This window comes from Dromiciops gliroides, chromosome 1 (genome assembly GCF_019393635.1).
Source record: "Dromiciops gliroides isolate mDroGli1 chromosome 1, mDroGli1.pri, whole genome shotgun sequence".
NCBI lineage: Eukaryota > Metazoa > Chordata > Mammalia > Microbiotheria > Microbiotheriidae > Dromiciops > Dromiciops gliroides.
Window position 1 is genome coordinate 101,513,803 of NC_057861.1, and position 23,151 is coordinate 101,536,953.

The following is a 23,151-nucleotide window of genomic DNA, read 5'->3' on the forward strand; positions in this document are numbered from 1 at the left end:
TAATGTTGCATGTTCCTAAATGTCTTATTTTTCCCCCCACAGCCTTTCCTAAAGCACTTTTCTGGATCTCTCCTTTTCCCTAACACATCATCTTTATAGCATCTTTATTGATATGCAGCTATAGCCTACCCTGGTGGATTATAATCCCCTTGGACTCTTATTTTTTTTTGTCTCTTTTCCCAGCACCAAAAATAGTTCCTTATACATACACAAAGAATCACTGATGATTATACAAAGGATTGATAATTTCATCTGTGTAGGATACTTCCAGTGTCAGACCTCCCTCCTTTGGTGCAGATTTTAACCTGTAACTATAGAAAATCCTATGTAATTGTCCGAGAGGTTTCATGACCTGACATTTAGCTAGTCACATACAGAATTTGGACCAAGATCTCTGGACTCTTACCCACAACACCATGCTGCTTTACACTTTCTACAGTAGGGGCTCAGTTACAGAATCATTGCATTTCAGAGTTCAGTGATACCTCAGTGGCCATCTGATCCATACCTGGGGAAAAGGTAAAGCATACCTGACTAGGTGACTTAAGTAGATGGAAACTGGGACCTGGATTCAGGAACACTTGAGTTCAAATATGATCCTGGGCTAGCCACTTAACCTCTGCTTCACTTTCTTCAAATATAAAATAGGATAATAATACTACCTACCTCCAGGGTTGTTGTGAGGGTCAAATAAGATATTTGTAAAGCATTTTGCAAACCATAAAGCATTATATAAATGCTTATTATTGTTATTAATATTATTATAGCCTACAGTAAGCGGGACTCATTACTACTCAAAAGCAATCCATTCCATTTTTGGATAGATGTGATCATTACCAAATTTTTCCTTATATCAAACCCAGATTTGCCCCTTGGTAACTTCTATCTGTTGCTCCCACTTCTATAGGGGAGCACAACTCTTGTTGGAACTGATAGCTCTTCAGATACTTGAAGATGGCTCTCACTTGAGCTGAATTAAAGTGAATAGAATCAGCCATCTTCTCTGCCAGTACATGCAACCATTTGTATAATCAATGCAGTCTGTTTTTATGTACTTCAAAAGCTCTTAGAAATCATAAATACCATGATCTCACCTTATGACATTAGTCATGCGAGAATCTATTAACTATCGGGCACCATCTTGATCATGTACAGTGCTTAATTGTCTATATCTACCACTGTCATCATCTGAAGAGACAATGCATCGAAAGTTCCTCTGAATATATTTAATCTTCTGCATATTCTTATTATGTTGGTAGTACCAGGCACACTTGAGGCCTGGTGCTTAGAACACAAGGTGCCTTTCCATTAGCAGGACAGCCTGATATTGCTATTAACTAAACCACATTTAATCACATCTCTGCTCCCTAAAGTATGGTCTCAACAGACTGTCAGCTGGCTTTTCTTGACTTTACAAACTCTCCTGTGATTACTGTGAATTTGAGTGGAAATTAAAGGCACTGGTTTCCTGAGAGAGATTGAATTTCAATTATCTCCTTTAAAAAATGCAAATATATTTCTATTCATAGAACCTTGGGCCATAGCATGGAGCCTCTTTAGTACTTGGGGATTCCTTATACTTTTTAATTGAATTTCCCAGTGGAACCCCCTTTCAAGGTATTAAGTCAATGAGTGCTAGTTCACAGAAATGCAATATTTTAGAGTTGGAAGAAAACACAGCAGTCATCTCCCCTATTCTGTATCTAGGAGGGGGAAAAAAAACACTATGAAACACTCATCATGTGGCTAGCTGTTGTTGTTTGTCCTTCATTTCTTAAAGAAGAGGATGGCATCTGAAAGGTGATGTCATGACCTGCAAGTGAATTGGATTTGGGGGGTGGGGGTGGGGGCAGGGCAATGAGGGTTAAGTCACTTGCCCAGGGTCACACAGCTAGTAAGTGTTAAGTGTCTGAGGCCAGATTTGAACTCAGGTCCTCCTGAATCCAGGGCCAGTGCTTTATCCACTGTGACACCTAGCTGCCCCTAATTGAATTGAATTTAAATAAGGCAGGACTGTGCAGAGTCACCAGCCTTACTTTCTCTTCTTGAACCCTCTGGGTCCAGTATCAAGATATAGATCAGAAAAACTGGTGATGGCCCAGGATGCTATGGGAGACCTTGGCCTTATTAAGCTAAGATCTTTCCTTGGTTTAAGATCTTCAATCAGGGGTATCCTACTTCCTCCAGAGGCAACTTATTCCCTTACTGTTAGGAAGTTTTTCCTTCCATCAAGCCCTAAGGCTTGCCTCTTGGCAACTTTCCACCCATTTCAGGTTGCTTTGATAAAAATGAATTTGGAGTCAGTTTACCTTAAAGAAGTTTGCATTCCCTAGTTTATCCTTTGGGAAAAAAAATTATGTTTCTTTTTTTTCAAGTCAAGTTTATGCTTTCATATAATCTCCCCAAGTCACTCTATGACTCATCTCTGCATATGCCTCTATGTGACCTACCCTCAGCAATTTTGATCAGAAGATAGAATTTGTTCCTTGGTTTACATTCAAAAAACATTCCTTTGCTATTTCCATAATAATTGGTTGGATGAAATGTAAGCTCCTCTAGGGCTGGAATTGCTTTAAGCAAAATGCTTCATTTTTAACTATTTATTCATTCATTTCTACCTTCTGCACCTAGCAACCCTGCTCACCCCAAGGTAACCACTCAATAAATACTTGGTTGATTTAGGTAGATATTTTGCCATTCAAAGGTATAGTAAAATCTCCTGGGGGATTGTGAGATCTCTGATGGATCTGCCAGGAGATTTTACTATACCTTTATTTAAAACTTAGTAAATTCAGCCAACAATTGGAAGAACTGAGAATTTGAAACCTGATTTCAAGTTCTAACTCTAGGAATTGCTAGCTAGAAGACTTGGGCCTCAGTTTCCTGATCTATAAAATGCAGGTTCCACTTGAGATAACCACTACCATCTCCTATGCAAATCAGAACCCCTTCTCACCTCATTAGACAGATTTCAAGAGTAGCCATTGCTACCTACCCCACCCTTAATTCATCACTGAACACTGCCCTTCTGCTGATAAGCTTCTGAATTATGGTAGAAGTAGAGTCTGTCCTTGGGCCCATAGGCCTAGGGCCTTTCAGAAGTAGCTGTGGGGGGGGCAGCTAGGTGGCACAGTGGATAGAGCACCTGCCCTGGAGTCAGGAGTACCTGAGTTCAAATCCGGCCTCAGACACTTAACACTTAATAGCTGTGTGACCCTGGGCAAGTCACTTAACCCCAATTGCCTCAGTAAAAAAAAAAAAAAGAAGAAGTAGCTGTGGGGCACAAGGCACATGGCTCTCAGTTAGGAAGACTTGAGTTCAAATTTGGCCTGAGACACTAACTTGTGTGATTCTGGGCATGTCATTTAACCTTAGGTTATCCTTAGTTTCCTCATCTGTAAAATGGGAATAATGGCAGCACCTATCTACTAAAGTGGTCGTGAGGATCAAAGGAGATAATATTTGTAAAGTACAATACCTGTTACATAGTAAGTGCAATCAGTAATCAATCAATAAACATGTATGGAGTACCTGCTATCTGACAGGACAGTGCCTGCTTTAAAAGGCTTGTTCTCTTTCTAGCTTGACAAGCTTTGTCAGAGTTTGTATTTGTCCTCTATACTCACATGACCCCAGGGTATGAAGCACCAGGGTAAAGAAAAATTGCATTAGTGGCATTAATATTGGAGTACAAATATTAACTTGATAATATAAATATCAGAGCTCACTTTAAGAGCCAACTCAGAAGTATCAAAAACTAAAATGCTTAGAGAAAACTCACATTTCCTATACTTGAACATCAATAACCACCATTGTAGTTCATGTCCTCATCTGTGCCCCCTGTACGATTCAAATACCAGGCCTCCTTTGCCCCAGTGGTTAGTGTATTTTGCTCATTTTTGGACTATAGTTCATCCTTCCAGTGGAATGAATATTTTATTTTCTCCTAGGGTGTGTCCACCTTCCCTCATTAACTTGACTGCTTTCTTGAGATGTAAACTCTCCAGCTAAAATATATTCTAAGATTCAGCCACTTGACACCATTTATTAACTACTTACTATATACCAGGCACTGTGATATGTCCTGGGGATTAAAACAAAAAGTGAAAATAGTATCTGCCTTAAAGAATCTTCCAGTCATGGAGACATCATGCTGATAAAGAGGTATATATGATATACCTAAAGTGGTTTAAGAGGTAACTTTGGAAGTGAAGGCACTAGCAGCAGACAGGACTGGGAAAGACCTTTTGCAGAGGGCTTCATTTGAGCTAGGTCTTGAAGGACGCCACGGATTCTAAGAAGTGAGGAGATAGAACATTCTGGGCATGAGAGGGACACCCAGTAATTCAGGTCTAGAGCAAGGAGTAGGGATGGGATGGATGTATAAGAATATGGGTCATCTGCTTAGAGATAATAAAACCATGGAAGCCAATGAAGTCAAGTGAGAGTATAGAGATAGAGCATTTACTACATACCAGTCACATTCTGCTAAGCCCTGCAGACATAAATATAAGTATCAGCAAACAAGAACACCCCAGCCCTAAAGAAGCTTACACTTTAATGGGGAAAAAACAAACACATAAGACGAAACTGGGAAGTAAGGATGGGGGGGCATGGGGGAGGACCCACAAAGGAGCAAGGCTGCTGGTAAGGCAGTTGTGCAGAATTCTGGAAAGGAAAGCAATCTGTGTATGAAGTGTGCTTGGCTGAGGCTCCTTGTGAAATGATCTGGGTCCGGGAGACTCTAATCACTGAGAAAAGAGAAGAGGATTCAGGACAGAGCATATGTGAGATATGAATGAAGATCTAGCAGATAAGACTAAGAAGGAGTAGTTAGACACCTAGGAGGAAAAGCAAGAGAGAGCGGAGTCACAAAAACTAAATTGGGTTGAGGCAGGAGAGGGGAACTGCAAGATCAGAGGCTACAGAAAGGTCAATAAGGGTGAGAATTGAGAAAAGAAGATTAGATTTAGCAATTAATAACTCATTGATAACTTTGGAGAAAGCAGATTCACTGAGTGATAAAGCTGGAAGTCAGAGCAATTGATCACTCAAAAAAACTTTTATTAAGCACCTATGTGCCAGACAATGCACTAAGCACTTGAAATACTAAGAGGAAAAAGACAGTCCCTGTCCTCAAAGACATTAGATTCTAAATGAGGGAGAAAACATGCCAACAAATATATACAGAGCTAGCTATATATAGGATTAATAGGAAATAACTAACAGAAAGAAAGCACTGGACTTGAGAAAGGTTGGGGAAAGAGATTGCAGGGAGTTCAGGAATGAGAGGAGAGCAAGTACATGTGAGGAATAAGTCAAAGGAGGACATATATGTACAAAAATATTTATAGCAGCTCTTTGTGGTGGCAAAGAATTGGAAATTGAAGGGATGTCTATCAGTTGGAATGAACAAGTTTTGATGGTTTACTATCATGCTATAAAAAATGATGAGGGGAATGGTTTCAGAAAAACCTGGGAGTACTTATATGAATTGATGCAGAGTGAAGTGAGCAAAACCAGATCATTGTACAGAGTAATAGCAATGTTGTAACAATAGCAGTGAAAAGACTTAGCTTCTCTAAGCAATACTTATCCAAGACAATTCTGAAGGACTCATGATGAAAAATGCTGTTCACCTCCAGAGAGAAAACTGGTGGACTCTGAGTGCAAATAGAAATATAACTTTTTTCACTTTATTTTTCTTGGCTTTTTTTTTTTTTGCAATATGACTAATATGGAAATATGTTTTGCATGATTTCACATTTACGATTGACATCATTGCTTGCCTTCTCGATGGGTGGGGGAGGGGCCGGAGGGAGAGAAAGAATTTAGAACTCAAAAAAGTTTTTAATGAATGCTAAAAATAAATAAATTGATCTATGATCAGTTGTTTAATTCTAGAAGTAATAAGGAACCTCTGTGGTTTAATTGAACAGGAGGATATCATGGTCATATTTGTGCTTTGGAAAAATCACTTTAGCAGTCATGTGGAGGATAGATTTGAGAGGGAAGAGACAGGAATCAAGGGAAACCAATTAGGGTGATGAGAGCCTAAAATGGGGTCAGTCAGTGAACAGCATTTATTAAGTGCCTCCAAAATGCTAGGCACAAGGTGAGTAGAAAGAAGGTGACTGATAAAGAGCTGTTTTGGAAGACTTGGCAACTGATGAGGTATATGAGATGAGAGAGAAAGTGACGATTAAAAAAATATATTAAATCAAAGGAGAAATAGAAAAACAAACACAAAGAGATATATGATACATTAATAAACCCCATGAGGAAATGTTAGGTACCATAGCTTTATTGGTTCAGTTTTCTCAAGATGCTGGGGTGAATCTAGACTCAGAAAATCCCGTGGCTTTGTTCCAGGCACCATCCTATTGGATTACCTCACAAAAGGAAGGCATTTTTCATCTCTTCTAAACTTACCATCTAGATGAAATAAGCAGGCAAAACCGCAGGTATTAGTTCAAGAAAGCTGAGTTACATCAGCTTTCATTTAGGCAGGAATCTTAATCCAATTATTTACTTTAATAGCCCTCCAAATGAATAATAAACTGCTTTTCTAGTTCCCTTCCTCCAATTGCAGATAATGCCATTTACCTGTACCTTATCAGCTCCTCACCCGGCTACAATTGTGCCAGGAAACCCAATACCTCACCCCCTCCTGTTTTACATATGACCACAGTTGACTTTCATAAATCAAATGCAGAATTCAGCCTCCAGTTCAGAGGAGATCCTGTTAAATCTTTTTTTTTTTTTACCTTATCAGGTTTACAGGCAGAAAAAAATGCCATTTATAGTGCTACAGATAAGACTTATTAGGGCATATAGAATAACCAACACATTTTCCAGGGAATTGAGCAGTTCACAGTGGAATATCTTTGTGGTCTTTTCCAGCCTAAGATCAGAATTTAAGGATTTAATTTTTGTTAGCTATGGAGGGTTTTTGGTTGGTGTTTGTGTGTTTTTGTTTTTGTTTTTTTGTTTCCATTTTGGCCTATAAACCATGAACATAAGAGTCCTCCTATTTGTTGCTTCTGCTTTTTCATAAGGCAAAGGAATTTTTGTTCAATTTAATTTCCAGTTAGAAGAGGACATTCACATACTTTGCACATAAATAAGATGAAAAGGAATATGTCTAGATGATAAAGTTTAGGTGGATTTAGATCTCTGATGCCCAGATACAAAGACTAATAGTTATTTCCCATCTGAGGCTCTATTTGGTTTTGACTCCAGGGAACATCATACCTCCTCCAGGGATAAGCTGGTTACCTGAAAACTTATTAACATGAATATTGACTCAATTAATTCTCCATCAGCAGCTCTCCTTGGTTTTTATTCCATAGAACATCATGCCCCTATGCTGGGTACCCCTTGACACACCCTGCTTCCTTTTCTAGCTTCCTTTTTGCATGTTGTTCTCCCTCCATTAGACAGTAAGCTCTTTAAGAAGGAATTGTCCCTTTTTCTGAGTTTCTGGTACCTAGCACATAGCAGGTCCTTAATAAATGTTAATTGAATTGAATTAGCGAGTCTATCAACTTGCAGGGAGGTCTCCATTGGGATGCCCCCAGGGATCCTGCTTGAATATTTTTATCAAGGATAAAGAAAGAAGGCATATGAATCATATTTGTTAGATTCACAGGTGACGTGAAGATAGGAGCTTAGCTAACACATTGGATGTCAGAATCAAAAATCAGAAGATTCTTGACAGTTTGGTGAACTGTGGCTGAAGGACAAATACCCATTCCACTTTTTGGTACAGCCTGTGAGCTAAGATGTTGGATTTTCTCCCACATGTTGAAATGCATAAAACGTGATTTAAAAATGTTAAAACCTATTCTTAGCTAGACTTCCAGGCTAGCCCAATTAGCTTACATTAGTAACTTTCCAACAAAAATATGATAAGAAATTTAATAACAATAAACTTACAATTCTGTGCCTGGATTCAAATAAATCAATCTCATGAGCATAGGTTGGGATTGGGGTGGGAGTGGGGGGCTTGGGGGGGTGGAGGACTGGAGGTATGGAGCTGTGGTTAAACATTTCCTAGAAAAAGATGTTTAAGTTTAAATGGACTGTGTGTTCAATGTGAGTCAGCTGTATGAATTGGAAGCCCCAAAAAGCAGATTGTATCTTGAACTACATTGAGAGACGGGACTAGGGAGATTATAGGTCCACTTTAGTCTGATCTTGGTCAGACATCTAGAGTATTGTGTTCCATTTGGAATTCCTCAGTTTAAGGAGGACATCAATGAACAAGCTGGACTTCATTCAAAAGAGGGTGACCATAAAGGTACTGAGAAGGCTGGAGACTGCTGCATTGGGCTGGATTGATCTTTACACATTCCATTGGCACATAGGCTTTTAGTAAATCCTTGTTTTTCCTTTATTGTTCCTCTCACAAGACCCCATCTGCTGACTCTTGGGCATTTTCATTGGTGAATCCTAATGCCTGGAATTCTTTCCTTCCTCATCTCATCTCCATCTCCTGGCTCAGGTCTCAGCTAAAATCCCACCTGGGTTTCTTCAGGAAACTTTTCCTGATCTCCCTTAAAGCTAGTGCCTTCTTTCTTTTGGTTATCTCCAACCTATCCTGTGTGTGGGTTCTAATCTGTCCCCCCCAGTTTCGAGGGGAAACTGACTAAAATCACTGATAAACGAGTTTAGGTTTTTTAAGGGTTATTGAAAGATAGTAAAAGAAAGAGAAAGTTCAAAGTTTTTAGCTTCTGAGAACAATACCCTCTTAAGTACTCTCTTAAGTACCAGCCAGATGTGCTTACAATCTAGTAAGCAGTCCTTATTCCCAATTCAGTCAGTTTAGATCAATCTCCAGTTGGGCCCTTGAGTATCTGCTAAATCTCATCATCTACCACATTCCATTATCTTGACACACCTGTCTATACCTTATCTGTACATAGTTGTTTTCATTTTATTCCCTCAATAACCTGACATCTCCTTGAGAACAGGGAATGGTAGTTTGTTTTTGGTGTGGGGGGTTTTGTTTGTTGTTATTATTAGGGGGCTGTTTGGGGGGTTGGTATCTGCAGTGCCTGGCACATATTAGGCAATTGATAAATCCTAGCCAATTTGACTTAATGAATTAAATTGAACTAACTTGTTTTGTTTAGATATGAAAAGAGGAAACATTGGGTAGGAATGATAGTTTTCAAATATCTGAAGTTTGCCTTGTAGTCCGGTCTTTGCTTGGCTTCACAGAAACACCTAGGCACAATGGAGAAGTTGCAAAGTAGAAGATCTAGGCCTGCTATAAGGAAAACAGCCAAATAAAAAGAGCTATCAAAAAGCAGAATGAGCATCCCAGACAAAAATGAAATGATCTCTTCCCTTAAGAAAGCTTATGTTCTAAGGGACTCCACTTTAGACAATTGCCTAAGGCCCTGACAAATTGAGTTGTCTGTGGCCATATGGCTAATGTCAGAGGCAGGATTTTTTTATTTTATTTTATTTATTTATTTTTTTTGGTGAGGCAATTGGGGTCTTGCCCAGGGTCACATAGCTAGTAAATGTTGTGTCTAAAGCCGGATTTGAACTCAGGTCCTCCTGAATCCAGGGCCGATGCTTTATCCACTGCGCCATCTAGCTGCCCCAGAGGCAGGATTTAAATCAAAATCTTCCTTACTCAAAGTTTGGCCCCACTATCCACTGGAGGGAGGTGTGGTGTGGTAGAAAGAGACCAGGGTTCAAAATGTGCCAGGAAGCTGCTATTATGTATATTCATTACTACCATGATACCATTTTAAGTTGGTTAGAAGAAAATAAAGTCACATATTACAAATACATAATATTATAAGGTAAGCAGAAAAGATTTTGTGTTGTGACAGATTATTAATTTAAAATATTGTTCTGTCCTTTGTTTAACTTCACTGCCCATTTCTAGTTTATTTGATAATTTGTTCTGACTCATTGTTCATGCATTTCTTTAAAAATATTATATAATTTACTTTTCATTAAATCTGAATGTCTTCCAACCTGTTATTCTGAATAACTGAGTTTTTATTGTATGTGAGCTTCAGTTAGAGGAACAAAGTGAACATTGATGTGACCCTTACAACTGAATAAAAAAATTGGAATTTCTAAAAGTCTTTCTGTTCTGTCCTAGACTTTTCATGTCCCAGGGTATATTAAAATTTAACATCTTCACCGGACTTTAAAAATGATTCCACACCTTTTTTTTCTTCTTGTAAGAATCCTTGAGCTTTTTTTTTTTAACCATATTGTAGAATTATTTCATATAATCCAGAAATTTTTTTTAAAAAACTTTTAGAAATGAAATATCCCATTTTTTTTTCATTTCTTCTGGTGGACCTAAGCTGATCAGATCCCCCTGCCTACCTCCAGGTAGGATTCCAGACTGGAAAGTCTTGCTCACTCACACATTCTACTACTTGGTTTATAAATAACCCTTAGAAGGATTAAACTTTACTCACATCTTAGTATGAATTTTCATCAGATAATCAGTTGCTTTTGGTTTTGCATTTTTAAAGGACTTACAGATACTAAAAACAATGGAGTTTTTAATTTAGTTGAGGAGAGGAAAGGAAAAATAATTTTGAAACAAGTACTAACTACTTCAAAGGAGGACCTGTGTGGGTAGAATGTTCCAGGGAAGAATTCTGATGTACTAAAGGATATCAAAAAAGTATTAGATGGGGGCAGCTAGGTGGCACAGTGGATAAAGCACTGGCCCTGGATTCAGGAGGACCTGAGTTCAAATGCGGCTTCAAACACTTGACAATTACTTGCTGTGTGACCCTGGGCAAGTCATTTAACCCTCATTGCCCCACCCCAAAAAATGTATTAGATAATTAAAGAATAGGGGACCCCATGGGGAAGGGGTATAAAGAATAAGATAGGACATAGAAAGAGAGGTAGAAGAAGGCCAAACATACTTTGAATGTTATTTAAACTAAAGTATGATATCTGTGCCACATGCATTCAGTATAACTAATCAATCACCAAGCATTTATTAAGTACCTGCTGAATGACAGGCACAGTATTTCAGGGGATTACAATGACAAAAATTTATGTTAATTTGTATTTATATTATATACTTTTATATTAATTAACTTTCATTTAATTAATTAAATTTATATTAACTGTATATAGCTCTCACTCTATAATAACTAATAATAGCTAACATTTATATAATGCTTTAAGATTTCAAAGCATTTTACATATAGTTATTTACTCATTTGACCCTCACAACATTTAAAGTTAGATTGTATTATTATCCCCATTTTACAGATGCAGGAAATGAGGTACAGAAAGGATAAATGATTTGCCCAGGATCACACAGCTAATTAGAGTCTGAGGTAGGATTTGAACTCAGGTCTTCCAGATTCCAAACCCTGAATTCTATCCATTTTGCCGCCTAGCCATCCATACCTTGTATTAACTAATTTGTTTTAGAAATTGTTGTCAAATATTCTCATTGCTTCCCTATTGCCTACTGAACAAAGACTTCTTATCCTGTATTTCAAAGATTGACTTAATATAACACCTTGCTGTCCCAGTCTTATGTATTGCTACTCCCCTCTGTGCGCCACCTAACCTCCTCTACTTCATACTTAATATATAAAAGCCCTGTTGTATTCCCCCCTTGTTCCTGTCTTTAGACTTCATGCCTAACCCTGCTTCACACCTTTCCTCAATACCATAAACAACTACTTTTGTCTTCTTCCTCATTCTTTAAAACAGGGTTTCTTCACCTGGAGTACATGAACTTGTTTTTGTTTAATATTTTGACATCAAAGGGTCCATCCATGGCTTTATCATGCTGCGGTACATGACACAAGAAAGGTTAAGAATACTTGATTTAAGGGGCAGCTAGGTGGCACAGTAGATAGAGCACCAGCCCTGGATTCAGGAGGACCTGAGTTCAAATCTAGCCTCAGACACTTAACACTTACTAGCTGTGTGACCCTGGGCAAGTTACTTAACCCCAGTTGCCTCACAAAACAAAACAAAACCAAGAATACTTGATTTACTATCTAAGCTGGGCAGTGAATGAGCCTTACACTCATCAGAATGGCTTAAAGACCTCAGTCTCATCAGAGTTGGCTGAGGGAGGGAATAACATACACACTCAATTGGGTGTAGTAATCTATCTAACCCTGCAGGAAGGTAGGAAGGGAAGGGGATAAGGAGGGAGGGCAGATTGGAGGAGGGGGCAGTCAGAAGCAAATCCCTTTTGAGGAGGGATAGGGTGAAAGAAGATAGAAAATAAAGCAAATATCATGGGGAAAGGAATAAGATGGAGGGAAACAGTTAACAATAGTAACTGAAAAAGAGAAGAGGAAAAAAATGTATTTTATCTAAACCTTTTCTCTCTCCCAGTACCTAACAGAGTGCTCGCTTCACCCAATAGAAGTTTAATAAAATTTTGTTGGATTGAGCAAGCATCTTATAGAGATACTATGTAGGAGCCAGAACTGGCCATACTGTTTTATTATTTCATTTCTGCCCACTTCCTATTATTGCAGCAATATGCCTAACGATGTGTTTTTAATTTCCTGAACAATGGCCAACATTGCCAAGTAGGGTAATTTAAACAGGATCACACGAACATACACACTCGAACATCCACAAACACATACATATATAGGGAGGAGAAACATTTTTTCTGAACAAATAATTCTAACGGCAGCTATTTTCTAGTAACAGTAGTGATTTATCCCTGTATTAACAACATTATACTTCTAGCTAAAATACTTTTCTGTTGCGTTAACTTAGCTGAGGATGCAACTGGAGTATTTTTCTTCTTTCTGCAAGCTAAGTAACATTAATCAATCTTGACTCATTTTGTTTGGAAAGATACATCTACATTATTCTGACAATTTTTTACCAGCAGAAAGAGAGTTTTCTATTTTGGGTGACAAAGCTTTATGGCTGAGGAATAATGGGGAAAACTTCCTTGCTTCCATTTCCATTAGTTAGAACATTTCCAAAGACTCTGGGGGGAAGAAGTGGAGGTGGGGGAGATCAGAAATCACAAATGAATGTTTGCCTTTGGCCAATTTTTTTTTTCTTTCTCCAAAAAGATAAAGATCTCTGGCCTGTCTTTATGAAAGTGAAAAGCTAATGTGCTGAGCATTTGTACTGGTTTAGATCATCCATAAAAGCCTGAGCCTTAGAATTTCAGAGGGAATAAAGTAAAATCTTCATTTCAAAAAGTTGTAACTTAAAATGACAATCCAGTGTTGAGGACAATGTAAACGTTTGCCCCCCTGCTAACTGACATTTTAAAATAGCCAGTTATACTCTAATAATGTAGACAGAATTCAACATCAGTTCAACTAGCATTTAGTTCATTATGTCTATGAAGAGGCAGCCTCCAGGAGGCCCTGGATTCCAGTGCTGCCTCTGACACATACTAGCTACAGGTAGGACCTGGGTTCTGAGTTTGAATCATACACTTTCTACCCCCCTACCTTTTAATTTGTTTCTTACCCACAGAATTAATGCCAGGGTTACATGTTTGACCTCGCCAAGAGGTCAAATGGGTTGACCTGTGTTGCACAGCTAGTGTGTGGGGAAATATTTAACAAAATAAGTAAAAATATGCTAAAACATAGATAACATTTCATTTTAAAGAGGTCATTATGCAACCATCAGGAATCTTTATGTGCAGATTAGTGGCCCCTTTCTGCTTGAGTTTAACACTGCTGCTCTAGGCATCTCTAAGTGGCAGAGAAGCTACCAATCTGCATTGGCAGAGGGGGTTTCCTCTCCTGGGAGTTCCCTGTACCAATGAAATCACAGATCTAGATCCTATTTGCTAAGAATACCACCAGGCAGTGAGTTGTATAGTTTGGGGGTCAAAGACCAGACTAGCTAAAAGTGAAAAGGATCAATCACCTTTTTAGTAGAAAGGAAGCAAACAAGCATTTATTAAGTACCTACAATGTGCCAGGCACTGTGCTAAAACAAATATTATCCTATTTGATCCTCACATACAAACCGTGGGAAGTAGCTGCTCTTATGACCTCCATTTTACAGATAAGGAAATAGACAAAAGCTACATGACTTGCCCAGGATCACAAGGATAGTAAATGTCTGAGGCCACATTTGAACTCATGATTTTCTGACTCCAGGCTCAGCGCTGTATCCATGGTGCCACCTAGCTGCCCAGATGATAATGTTGCCAGGTAATAATTTTTGAAGGGATGCATAGCATAGCAGTTCATAAAGATCATTTTCCTAAATGCCATTGCCTAGCTGCCAATGTCCTCCTCCCCATTCAATTTCCTATATGTTCTGAGTGTAAGTTCCCTCAGAAAGAACAAAAACTGTTTTCATCTCTGCCTTGATATCTCCATGGCACAGAATCCAGCACATAGTGAGAATTTAATAATACTTATTGGCTAACTGTTCCTAAAGCAAGGGTAGATTTCTGAGCAGCATCAGCAGGGGGAGTTCCTAAACTGTGTAATCATCAGTCATTAAATGGCTGCTAGGTGATATAGTGGATAGGGTGCTAAGCCTCAAGTCAGGAAGACCTAAGTTTCAAATCCAGCCTCAGATACCAGCTGTGGGACTCTGGGAAAGTCATTTAACCTCAGTTTGCCTTAATTCATTAGAGAAGGAAATGGCAAACCACTTTAGTATCTTTGCCAAGAAAATCCCATACACAGTATGGTCCATGGTCAAGACAGGACTGAACAGCTAAACAAAAGTAACATACTCTAGGTATTATAAGGGGCTAAAATTCTAGCTAGTCTGTCTAAAATATATAATGAGTGGTCGCCAATAAATTATAAGTTTTAGCAAGAGTTTAGACTTTTAAGCATTTATTAAGGAGAGTAAGAATTTGGTGGAGAGAGAGAAAGGCCTAGATTCATCTATCAAAGGAAGAGCGCATTTTTAGCTCCACTCTCCACCAGAGTCCTCATGAAAGAGAACAAGAGAGCCAGCCTTGCCCCCTCTTCCTTCCACAAGCAAATGTCACTTCCTGATACCAAAGAAAAGCCACATGGCTTGCCCTCAGATGCCTTCTCTTCATGGCAGAGCTTTCCTACAGTAAGTCTCTAGCAGGTGGTGTCATTCCAATCATTATAGTATACAAAGAAGTGTTTAAAACTCTCTGCTCTCAAGAGCATATCTTCTATAAGATAGTATGTCAGAGGGCAGCTAGGTGGCGCAGTGGATAGAGCAACAGCCCTGGAGTCAGGAGTACCTGAGTTCAAATCTGGCCTCAGACACTTAACACTTACTAGCTGTGTGACCCTGGGCAAGTCACTTAACCCCAGTTGCCTCACTAAAAAAAAAAAAAAAAGATAGTATGTCAGACCCATAGATATGTACACAATTCTATTAAAGCTTTAATAGTTTAAAACTACACTATGACTTCTGGGACATCCGGATCAGACAAAATAAGAGCAAGGTAATTTTGGAGGAGAGACACTGCTCCTGTGGGGATCAGCAGTGGCTTCATGTAGAATGTTGAGCCAAGCCTTGAAGCAAACTTAGTGATGCAAAGAGGTACTGGGAAAATGGTATTCTGTTACTTTCTCTTGGCCAGTCCTTGGATAGTAGGCAACTAGACTGTTAGCAGGCTGATACTGGGAGATTTCCTAGCTCCGTTGGCACTGTTTTAAAAAAAGAGAGTCATCTGTAGGCCACAATGAGGCACTGGAAGAAAACTTGGGTTGAGGGGAGGATGAGTCATTACTTTAGTTTTACTTTGTTTTTCCATAGGGCCCCTGTGCTTTATACCATTTGAATCCTTTGCTCCACATAGTTCTATCACATGCTATAATACATAGACCTTAGACTTTGTTATCTAAAGTTAGATTCAGAATATGGGAGCCTCCTTGAACTTGATCTAAGGACCTTAGACTTAGCTTCATTTAGGACCTTCTCTTTTCACCATTTTCTATGCTTTACTGATCTTTACGCTTCTATTTCAGACACTAAGCTTTCACTGTTTCAACTTTCCTTGGTCCTTATCTACCATACTTAATCCATAATTACCTTTTTCTTCATCCTTTGTGGTTCCCACCATATCTTGGTTCCCAGTTCTGATACCTCCTCATCTTTCCCTTATCACACCAAAGTTGTCCTGGAATTAAGCAAGGACACTTACCAACAAGGGGAAAGATAATATTAATTCAGGAATAATTCAACATCTGAGATCTGGAGAGGGAGAGAGATATTGGGAAATAGAGATGATAAAATTTCAGTTAAAAAGTCATTAAAAAAACAATGTAACAGCATAAGGTAATTAGTTTTTGTCATTCTTCTTTCCAATCTTGTCCAGCTCTTTGTGATCCAATTTGGGGTTTTCTTGGCAGAGATACTGGAGTGGTTTGCCATTTCCTTCTTCAGCTTGTTTTATGATGAGGAGCTGAGGTAAACAAGGTTGTTACTTAGTCAGGATTACAAAGATACTTACGTGTCTGAGGCTGGATTTGAACTCAGACTGACTCTGGGTTGGGCACTCTATCTATTGTGCCACCTAGCTGCCCCAAGGTAATTAAAAGCATATATAGAAAGTCTATACAACCTAACTGACTGGTTCTCAGCTTATTAGTTTATCTTATCTCCCTAAAACTTCCCTGACTGGGAACCTTCTTAGCCCCCAACATAGAACAACATTTGTCGTCCCAGAACGTGCCCTGACTGAATTTGGATCAGTCCCCTCAACCCTCAGGCTAATTGTCTATTACATCCCAGAAAGGTCACATCACTTGCCTAGTTCACACAGTTAATTTGTGGGAAAGCCAGGATTTGAACAAAAATTCTCTAACTCCAAATCTGTTGCCTTGATTCAAGCCCCAGATTTTTCAGATGAACTCCTGAGAGGTGAAAAATAAACAAATTTGTCCAAGGTTGAACATATAATCAGTGGAGCAGAGCTAGGATAAGGATCCAGGTCTCCAACCTCTCCAGTAGACTAGAATGTCTCTCAAAGTGTCTATGTGTACCCCAACAGCTCAAGTAACAGCTTATTTGGTGGAAAAGCAGTATGTGTTGACAGTACGCCAAGTCAAATGAAGTTCATTGTTGGCGTGATAATTTTAAATTCAGTTCAGTGGACTTGACAAACTTCTGAGTGAATAAATATCATATGCCATCCTCATTGAAGTTGTATGTCAGTCACAGAATAACTTAGCATGTTGTTATAGAGCCCTTTCTTCTAGCCAGTTGCTATCCTGTATTGTATTTTGAACAATCATTTCTCAGAAATGAGAGACAAGGATTTTGTTTCATCCTTCTAAAATGGGAGAGAGGTAGGGACTGACCTGATTAGTAATCTCTTTTAGAAAACATTGTGTATAATTTTATGGAGAGTAATAGAAATTTAAAAATAAAAATGCTAGCATTAAACAGGGCTTTAACTTACCTTACTTGTCTTACTTGTTCTTCTGCCCCAGAGGGCAGAACTTAGGAGTAGTGGGTGGAAATTATGAAGAGACAGATTTATGTTCCATGTAAAGAAAAAAATGTCTTAAACAATATTATCCAAAAGTAGAATGAGTGGCCGCAGGATATAGTATATGCCTAATCCCTAGAGAACTTTTAAATTGGGCACTAGATCACCACTTAGTGGACATTTTGGGACATGTTGTAGAAGGGATTTGTATTTAGATGTGGGATGAACCAGATGGTTTTGGGGGTTCCTTTAATTCAAGGATTCTTAACTTTTTAGTGTCACGGATCCCTTTGGAGGTCTATGGGCCCTTTTAAGAATCACGTTTTTAAATACATAAAATAAAATCCAGAGGATTGCAAAGACAGACAGTTATACTGAAATATTTATAATATGTAGACAGGAAGACCACAATCATTTGCAGTCTAGCAATAGGTCTAATAACTATAATAATTTTCAAGTAGTAATGAACATAAACAGTATCTCAAGATAGCTGCAGAAACTTTAATAAGAAATTTAAAATATTAGTGATTTCTATTGATGACAAAGTCAGAGGTACTGCTAATCATACTCTAGTTTGTTGCTTACATTCATAATTGAAAAAAATACTAAATTTCCGTTAGAGGTTAGTAAAAAGAAACATGTATTTTTTTTCCCATCCAAATTCACAGACTCTGTACCCCTTTGGAGTTTAATCTGGGGGTTGGAGGTAGGGGAAAGTTGGGCTCAAAGAGGTTATCCACTCAGGCCTCTAACTTCCACACATTTAAACCAGAACCTTGGCATGGATTGTTTAGCATATTTAAAATCCTGAGTCATACATATTCCAATTACCTCTTCTCTAAGGCTGCAGCCTGTACCTTATGGGCATAACCCTTATTGTTGGGAAGTGCCTTCTTATGTCTAACCCACATCTCTTATTGCCATTTGAAGGCATTTTCTACAGCTCTACTCATATGGAAAACAGCTGCTTGGCTATTTCCTAGTAACTTTCTATGGGTCTTGATTATTGTGGCCCCTCGGCTCTCTTTTTTTTCTAGACTAAATAACTCCTTTAATCTATCTTCAACATTCCTACATTCTATCCCTTTAATCATCTTTAAGGTCCCTTCCAACTCTGAGATTCCATGAATCTTGATCTCTGCCAGTTTTCAACATTGCTATTAAAATGTGGCTTCCCAGACAGGACATAGTGTATTCCCAATTGTGGTCTTACCAGTAACTGAATGAAAAAGGCTTTCTTGCTTCCTGCCTTTGACAGGGTCTCAGGTATCATCATGTTCATAGTTGACCATTAGAGTTATCCATATTTATATACAGGGATGTTGTTGGGGGAAAGAGCATTATCTGGCCACTGGACCTTGGTTTATTAACTACAACTGATACTTCACTACTTGGACCCCAAATATACCCATAATTTTTGCTGAAAGACTAGCCCATTCCTTGCAATCTGTCAAATGAATGGCTCTTTCTAAAATATGTGCAGCTGCTTTGGATGGCTTAAAATTTTGTGTGTATTTTCAAAAAAGTATTGTGCTTGCCCCATTTGAAGCATCAATCCTACTCCCACTCAATGGGTGTTATTGCTTGAGTATTCTGATGTCATCATTCACAAGACCCCCCTCAATTACAACACAGTGAGGTTGACTTTAATTATTATTGTAGGGTCTTAGTATTTGCCCACTTCTTTAATGTTTAAAATGTCTTTAAAGGGATAATTATTATGTTAAATTAATGTACTCTTTTGTATATTTCGATCATTTTCACATCTGTTTTCTCATTTGACCTGTTACCATCAACCCCAGAAAAATGGTTGGGCAGATAATATTATCCCCATTTTACAAATAAGGAAATTGAAAAAGAGATTATATGACTTGTTTTATGTGATACTGCTAGTTAAAGTTCCAGCCAGAAAGAGCCAGAAATCTCCTGATACTCCCCATTAAGCTCTCTTTCCACTATGCTGCTCTCTAATAGCTAGAGGATTCAGAACTTGTATGTATTCTCTATAATGTTAGTACATTTCAAACATCGGTATGGAAAGTTGGTCACTCCCATTACATTTTTTTTTAAGTGAGGCAATTGGGGTTAAGTGACTTGCCCAGGGTCACACAGCTAGTAAGTGTTAAGTGTCTGAGGCCGGATTTGAACTCAGGTACTCCTGACTCCAGGGCCGGTGCTTTATCCACTGCGCCACCTAGCTACCCTTACTACCATTACATTTTAAAGACAAAACGCAGTGGAAAGAACATGGGACCAAAATCAGAGCTCTTCAGAAGTGGTTACCTGTGAATATTTAATCCCCACAAAGTGATTTTATTCAAAGTCCAAATTCATTTGAAGTCCAAACTGTGTGAAGCAGTACTGTGATATTTTCCAAAAACTAATAAAGAATCACATTTATCCCTACATTAAATGTATCACTTTTCCTTTTTATTATTATAAACTTGACAGGTAAATAAAGAAAAAAGGGAAGAGATTGCATATGAGGTCATGGATCTCTGCTATTTGAGCGCACCATTTGCATTGTTTCCTTATACAAGATCCTGTGAGGCTTTAATAGCTTAAAACTGCACCAAGATTTTGAGAATATACTATATATACATATATATGTGTGTATATATACACATGTATGTGTTTTTGTCTGTATATATATGCATATTTTTATATATGTGTGTGTGTGTGTGTGTGTGTGTGTAGCATCATTTTCGTGCCATTTAGCTAACAACATTCTGTCTTAAATTTCAAGATAGCTCTTTGGGAAATTCTATTGCACCATATTCAGAGTCCTAGTTGTATAAGACCCTAGGTAGAGCAAATAAATGCAACTGCTGCAGCTTCCCCCTTCTTTTAGAAGTGCCTAGCCCCTTCACCCAGCCAACCTTATGGACACTGGCTCTACTGGTCCAGCTAAGGTGGCACGAATGATTGCTCTAGATGCTGAGGGCACATTGTATATACTTATCGCACTAGTAAATAATGTATTTTTTCCCCAAACACAAATCTTATGTGATCAACAGGCTTTCTAGAATATGAACTGTCTACCTTTCACCTCAAAATTATTTCTTGTTGTATGTGATGCATATATGTGGACTTCCAAGCAAAAACAGTTCAAAAGAAATCTTTTTAGATAACCTAAGCTACTCTCTTGAACTGTTGCTAGTAGGAACAGGGTTTTTAGAAATGTGCTGTTGTATACAAATTAAGCTAGTAACCCCTATATAAATTCGACTAGTTCAGAGTATGGTTAAAACCAAACTGGAGCTACAGCCAAGAGATCTTTGTAGAGCAGGTAGTGATACCAGCCAACTTTCCTGGTAAGGGAAGAATTTACAGGGTAATTCTCAATTAATGAAAATGTATGTTGTTGGGAACAAAAGGGTCAGTTATCATAAGATAATTAAACAGTAACAGCAACAACAAAAACCAAGGGTCAGAAACATTCCAGAATCTGGAAAAACAGGTTGACAACATGATAGCAACTAGACCCAAAAGACAAATGGGGAAACAAGATAAAGAACTAAGGTGAACCAGTGAATGTGAGCTGGGACAAAAAGGCTCATGTTGATATGAATTTTGGTTCACTCAACATTGTAAATATGCTAGTGTTTACTTATAGCTAGAGAGGTCCTAGCCCTGCATTAGCTAGACAGGCCCTGGCCCTGCTTGTCTCTTTCTGCAAAGGAAATGCAAGTGTCTTCGAGGTGGAAAATTTTTAGAGGACTTAGGAATAAATGAAAGAAAATACATTGGAAAAGTCAGAGGAAAGAGTAGGGAAGTTGGAAGGGGCCAGTACTGTACTTTCAGAGGTGAGATTTGCTTCCTTTTCCCCTGTCTTTTCTGGGATATGGGAAGCTGTAGGAACTCAGGCAGCCAGAAGATTGAAAAAGCAAATTAAAGACTTCCCCTGATTAGCCAAGATGCCCTAGATAATATGAATAGACTATTTGGAGCTGAGAAAAGGAATAGAAACAGTTGGCTCCTAAGAGAAAAACCTCCTGGGTTCTTTGACATTGAATGAGTCTAAAGGTAGAGCCTTAAAACTTCCAAAGGAGACTTCTTTTTCTCTAAATCAATAAAGATTGAGTGAATTTACAAAGGAAAATTTTTAAATGAATGAGAAAGATAATAAAATGTACCTGGGCATTTAGGAACAGTGATTTGAAGTTAGAAGTGAGCTTAGAGGTCACCTAGGCCAATCACTTCATTTTACAGCTGACGAAACTGAGATTCAGAGCAATTAAAGTGATTTGCCAGGGTTCACACAAGTCGTTTTCTCAGAATTTTAAGCCAGGTCCTCTGATTCCTCCTACAGCATTCTTTTCACCACAGTAGGGGGTGTTTTAATGGTTAGCTTTAAGTTTTCTGGGTTAACAAAGAGTTTTAATGAGTTACATCGCTGATAGAACATGTGAAAAATATGCTGATCGCCAACACTCAGCATTCGTGTGCTTTTTCTGTTGAACTAGTTGGCTGTCATGCTCTGATGCCACCTATTGGTCAGAAGGACTAAATTTTGGGTTCTGTTTTTTGAAAGGTGGTGTTTGGGTTTTTTCTATACAAAATTAAAAGTTTTCCCATGTGTTGATGCAGTCTATGCACAGCTGCTTCTCGAAGTAGAATGCTGCTGCTGGGCAGCAGAAATGGGCCAAAGTTATGCCTCTCCTCTAAGAATCGAAGTATAAATCATATGAGTTAAAAGATTTCAATATAATTTGAACATTTTATATTATCAAAAATATAGTTCCTTAAACAGCTAAACTTCCATGTATTTATTGCATGATTTTTTCCAAAAAAAAAAGCCTTACTTACAAAACAGCATCTTTTTCACTCACTTTAAACTTTTCCTAACTATTTTTTTCCTTTTTCTTTCTATATTAATTCAGAGATACATGATTGAGGGATTCGATAAACAGTAACTTCAGGCTAGTCATTGTTGCATTGTGCATTCTCTGAAATAATTTGAATTTCACATCAAAATTGAATTAATGATTCCCAGGGGCTAACACAAAGTGTTAAGTATTTGCTAATATTTGTGATTGATGGGATCAAATATAGTGTTGAATGTACCAAATTTTTGTCATCTTAATTCCTTTCACCAAAATTTTCCTGAGTCATAAAAATTTTAATGTTTAAACATTAAAAACTTAGTTTGATGCGATCTTAATTCAAAGCAGACATGAATTATTCCCATTTCCCTTCTGCTTTATCACTAAATTAATTACATAGTCTTATAGGGAATTCATTCAGGCATTTAATTACCTAAAGAAATTCGTGTGGGATAAATGACAAGACTTAACCAAATAATTATTTTCAGGGAAGCAAGCTCAGAAAGCAAGTGGCTTTCCCAAAATGAATCACAACAGTATTGGTATCAACAATAATGCCCAGCTTTCTTCTCACAACTACCTTGGTGGGTGGGTGGGTAGGTAGATGGGTGGATGGATGGATGGATGGAGACATATGGACTGACCATGAGCAAAGCTTCTTGAGACATGTTTGAGGTCTTTGAGAAAAATATGTATTTCTTTTTTTCTAGTCCAACAGGCAACCAGCAAAACTGAACCTACTTACTTGCCAGGTGAAACCGAATGCTGAAGATAAGAAGTCTTTTGACCTGATATCACGTATGTAATTTTTTTCCTCTGAATCAGTAATTGTGATTTCTGGGGCTCTGCATATCCATGTAGTGGGATTTTTCAGCGACTGCTTTTACTAACCAAGTCTCCTTAAAGTTATCACTTTAATGA

At 38.2% G+C, this 23,151-nt stretch overlaps 1 protein-coding gene across 1 annotated transcript in view; it reads left to right on the top strand.

Moving 5' to 3' along the window:
- Positions 1-23,151, top strand: part of ASAP1 (ArfGAP with SH3 domain, ankyrin repeat and PH domain 1) — a 375,367-nt gene that overhangs the window by 283,608 nt on the left and 68,608 nt on the right. Inside the window, 1 exon segment of the mRNA XM_043965620.1 lies at positions 22,941-23,028. Coding sequence (XP_043821555.1) covers positions 22,941-23,028 — 88 coding nt within the window.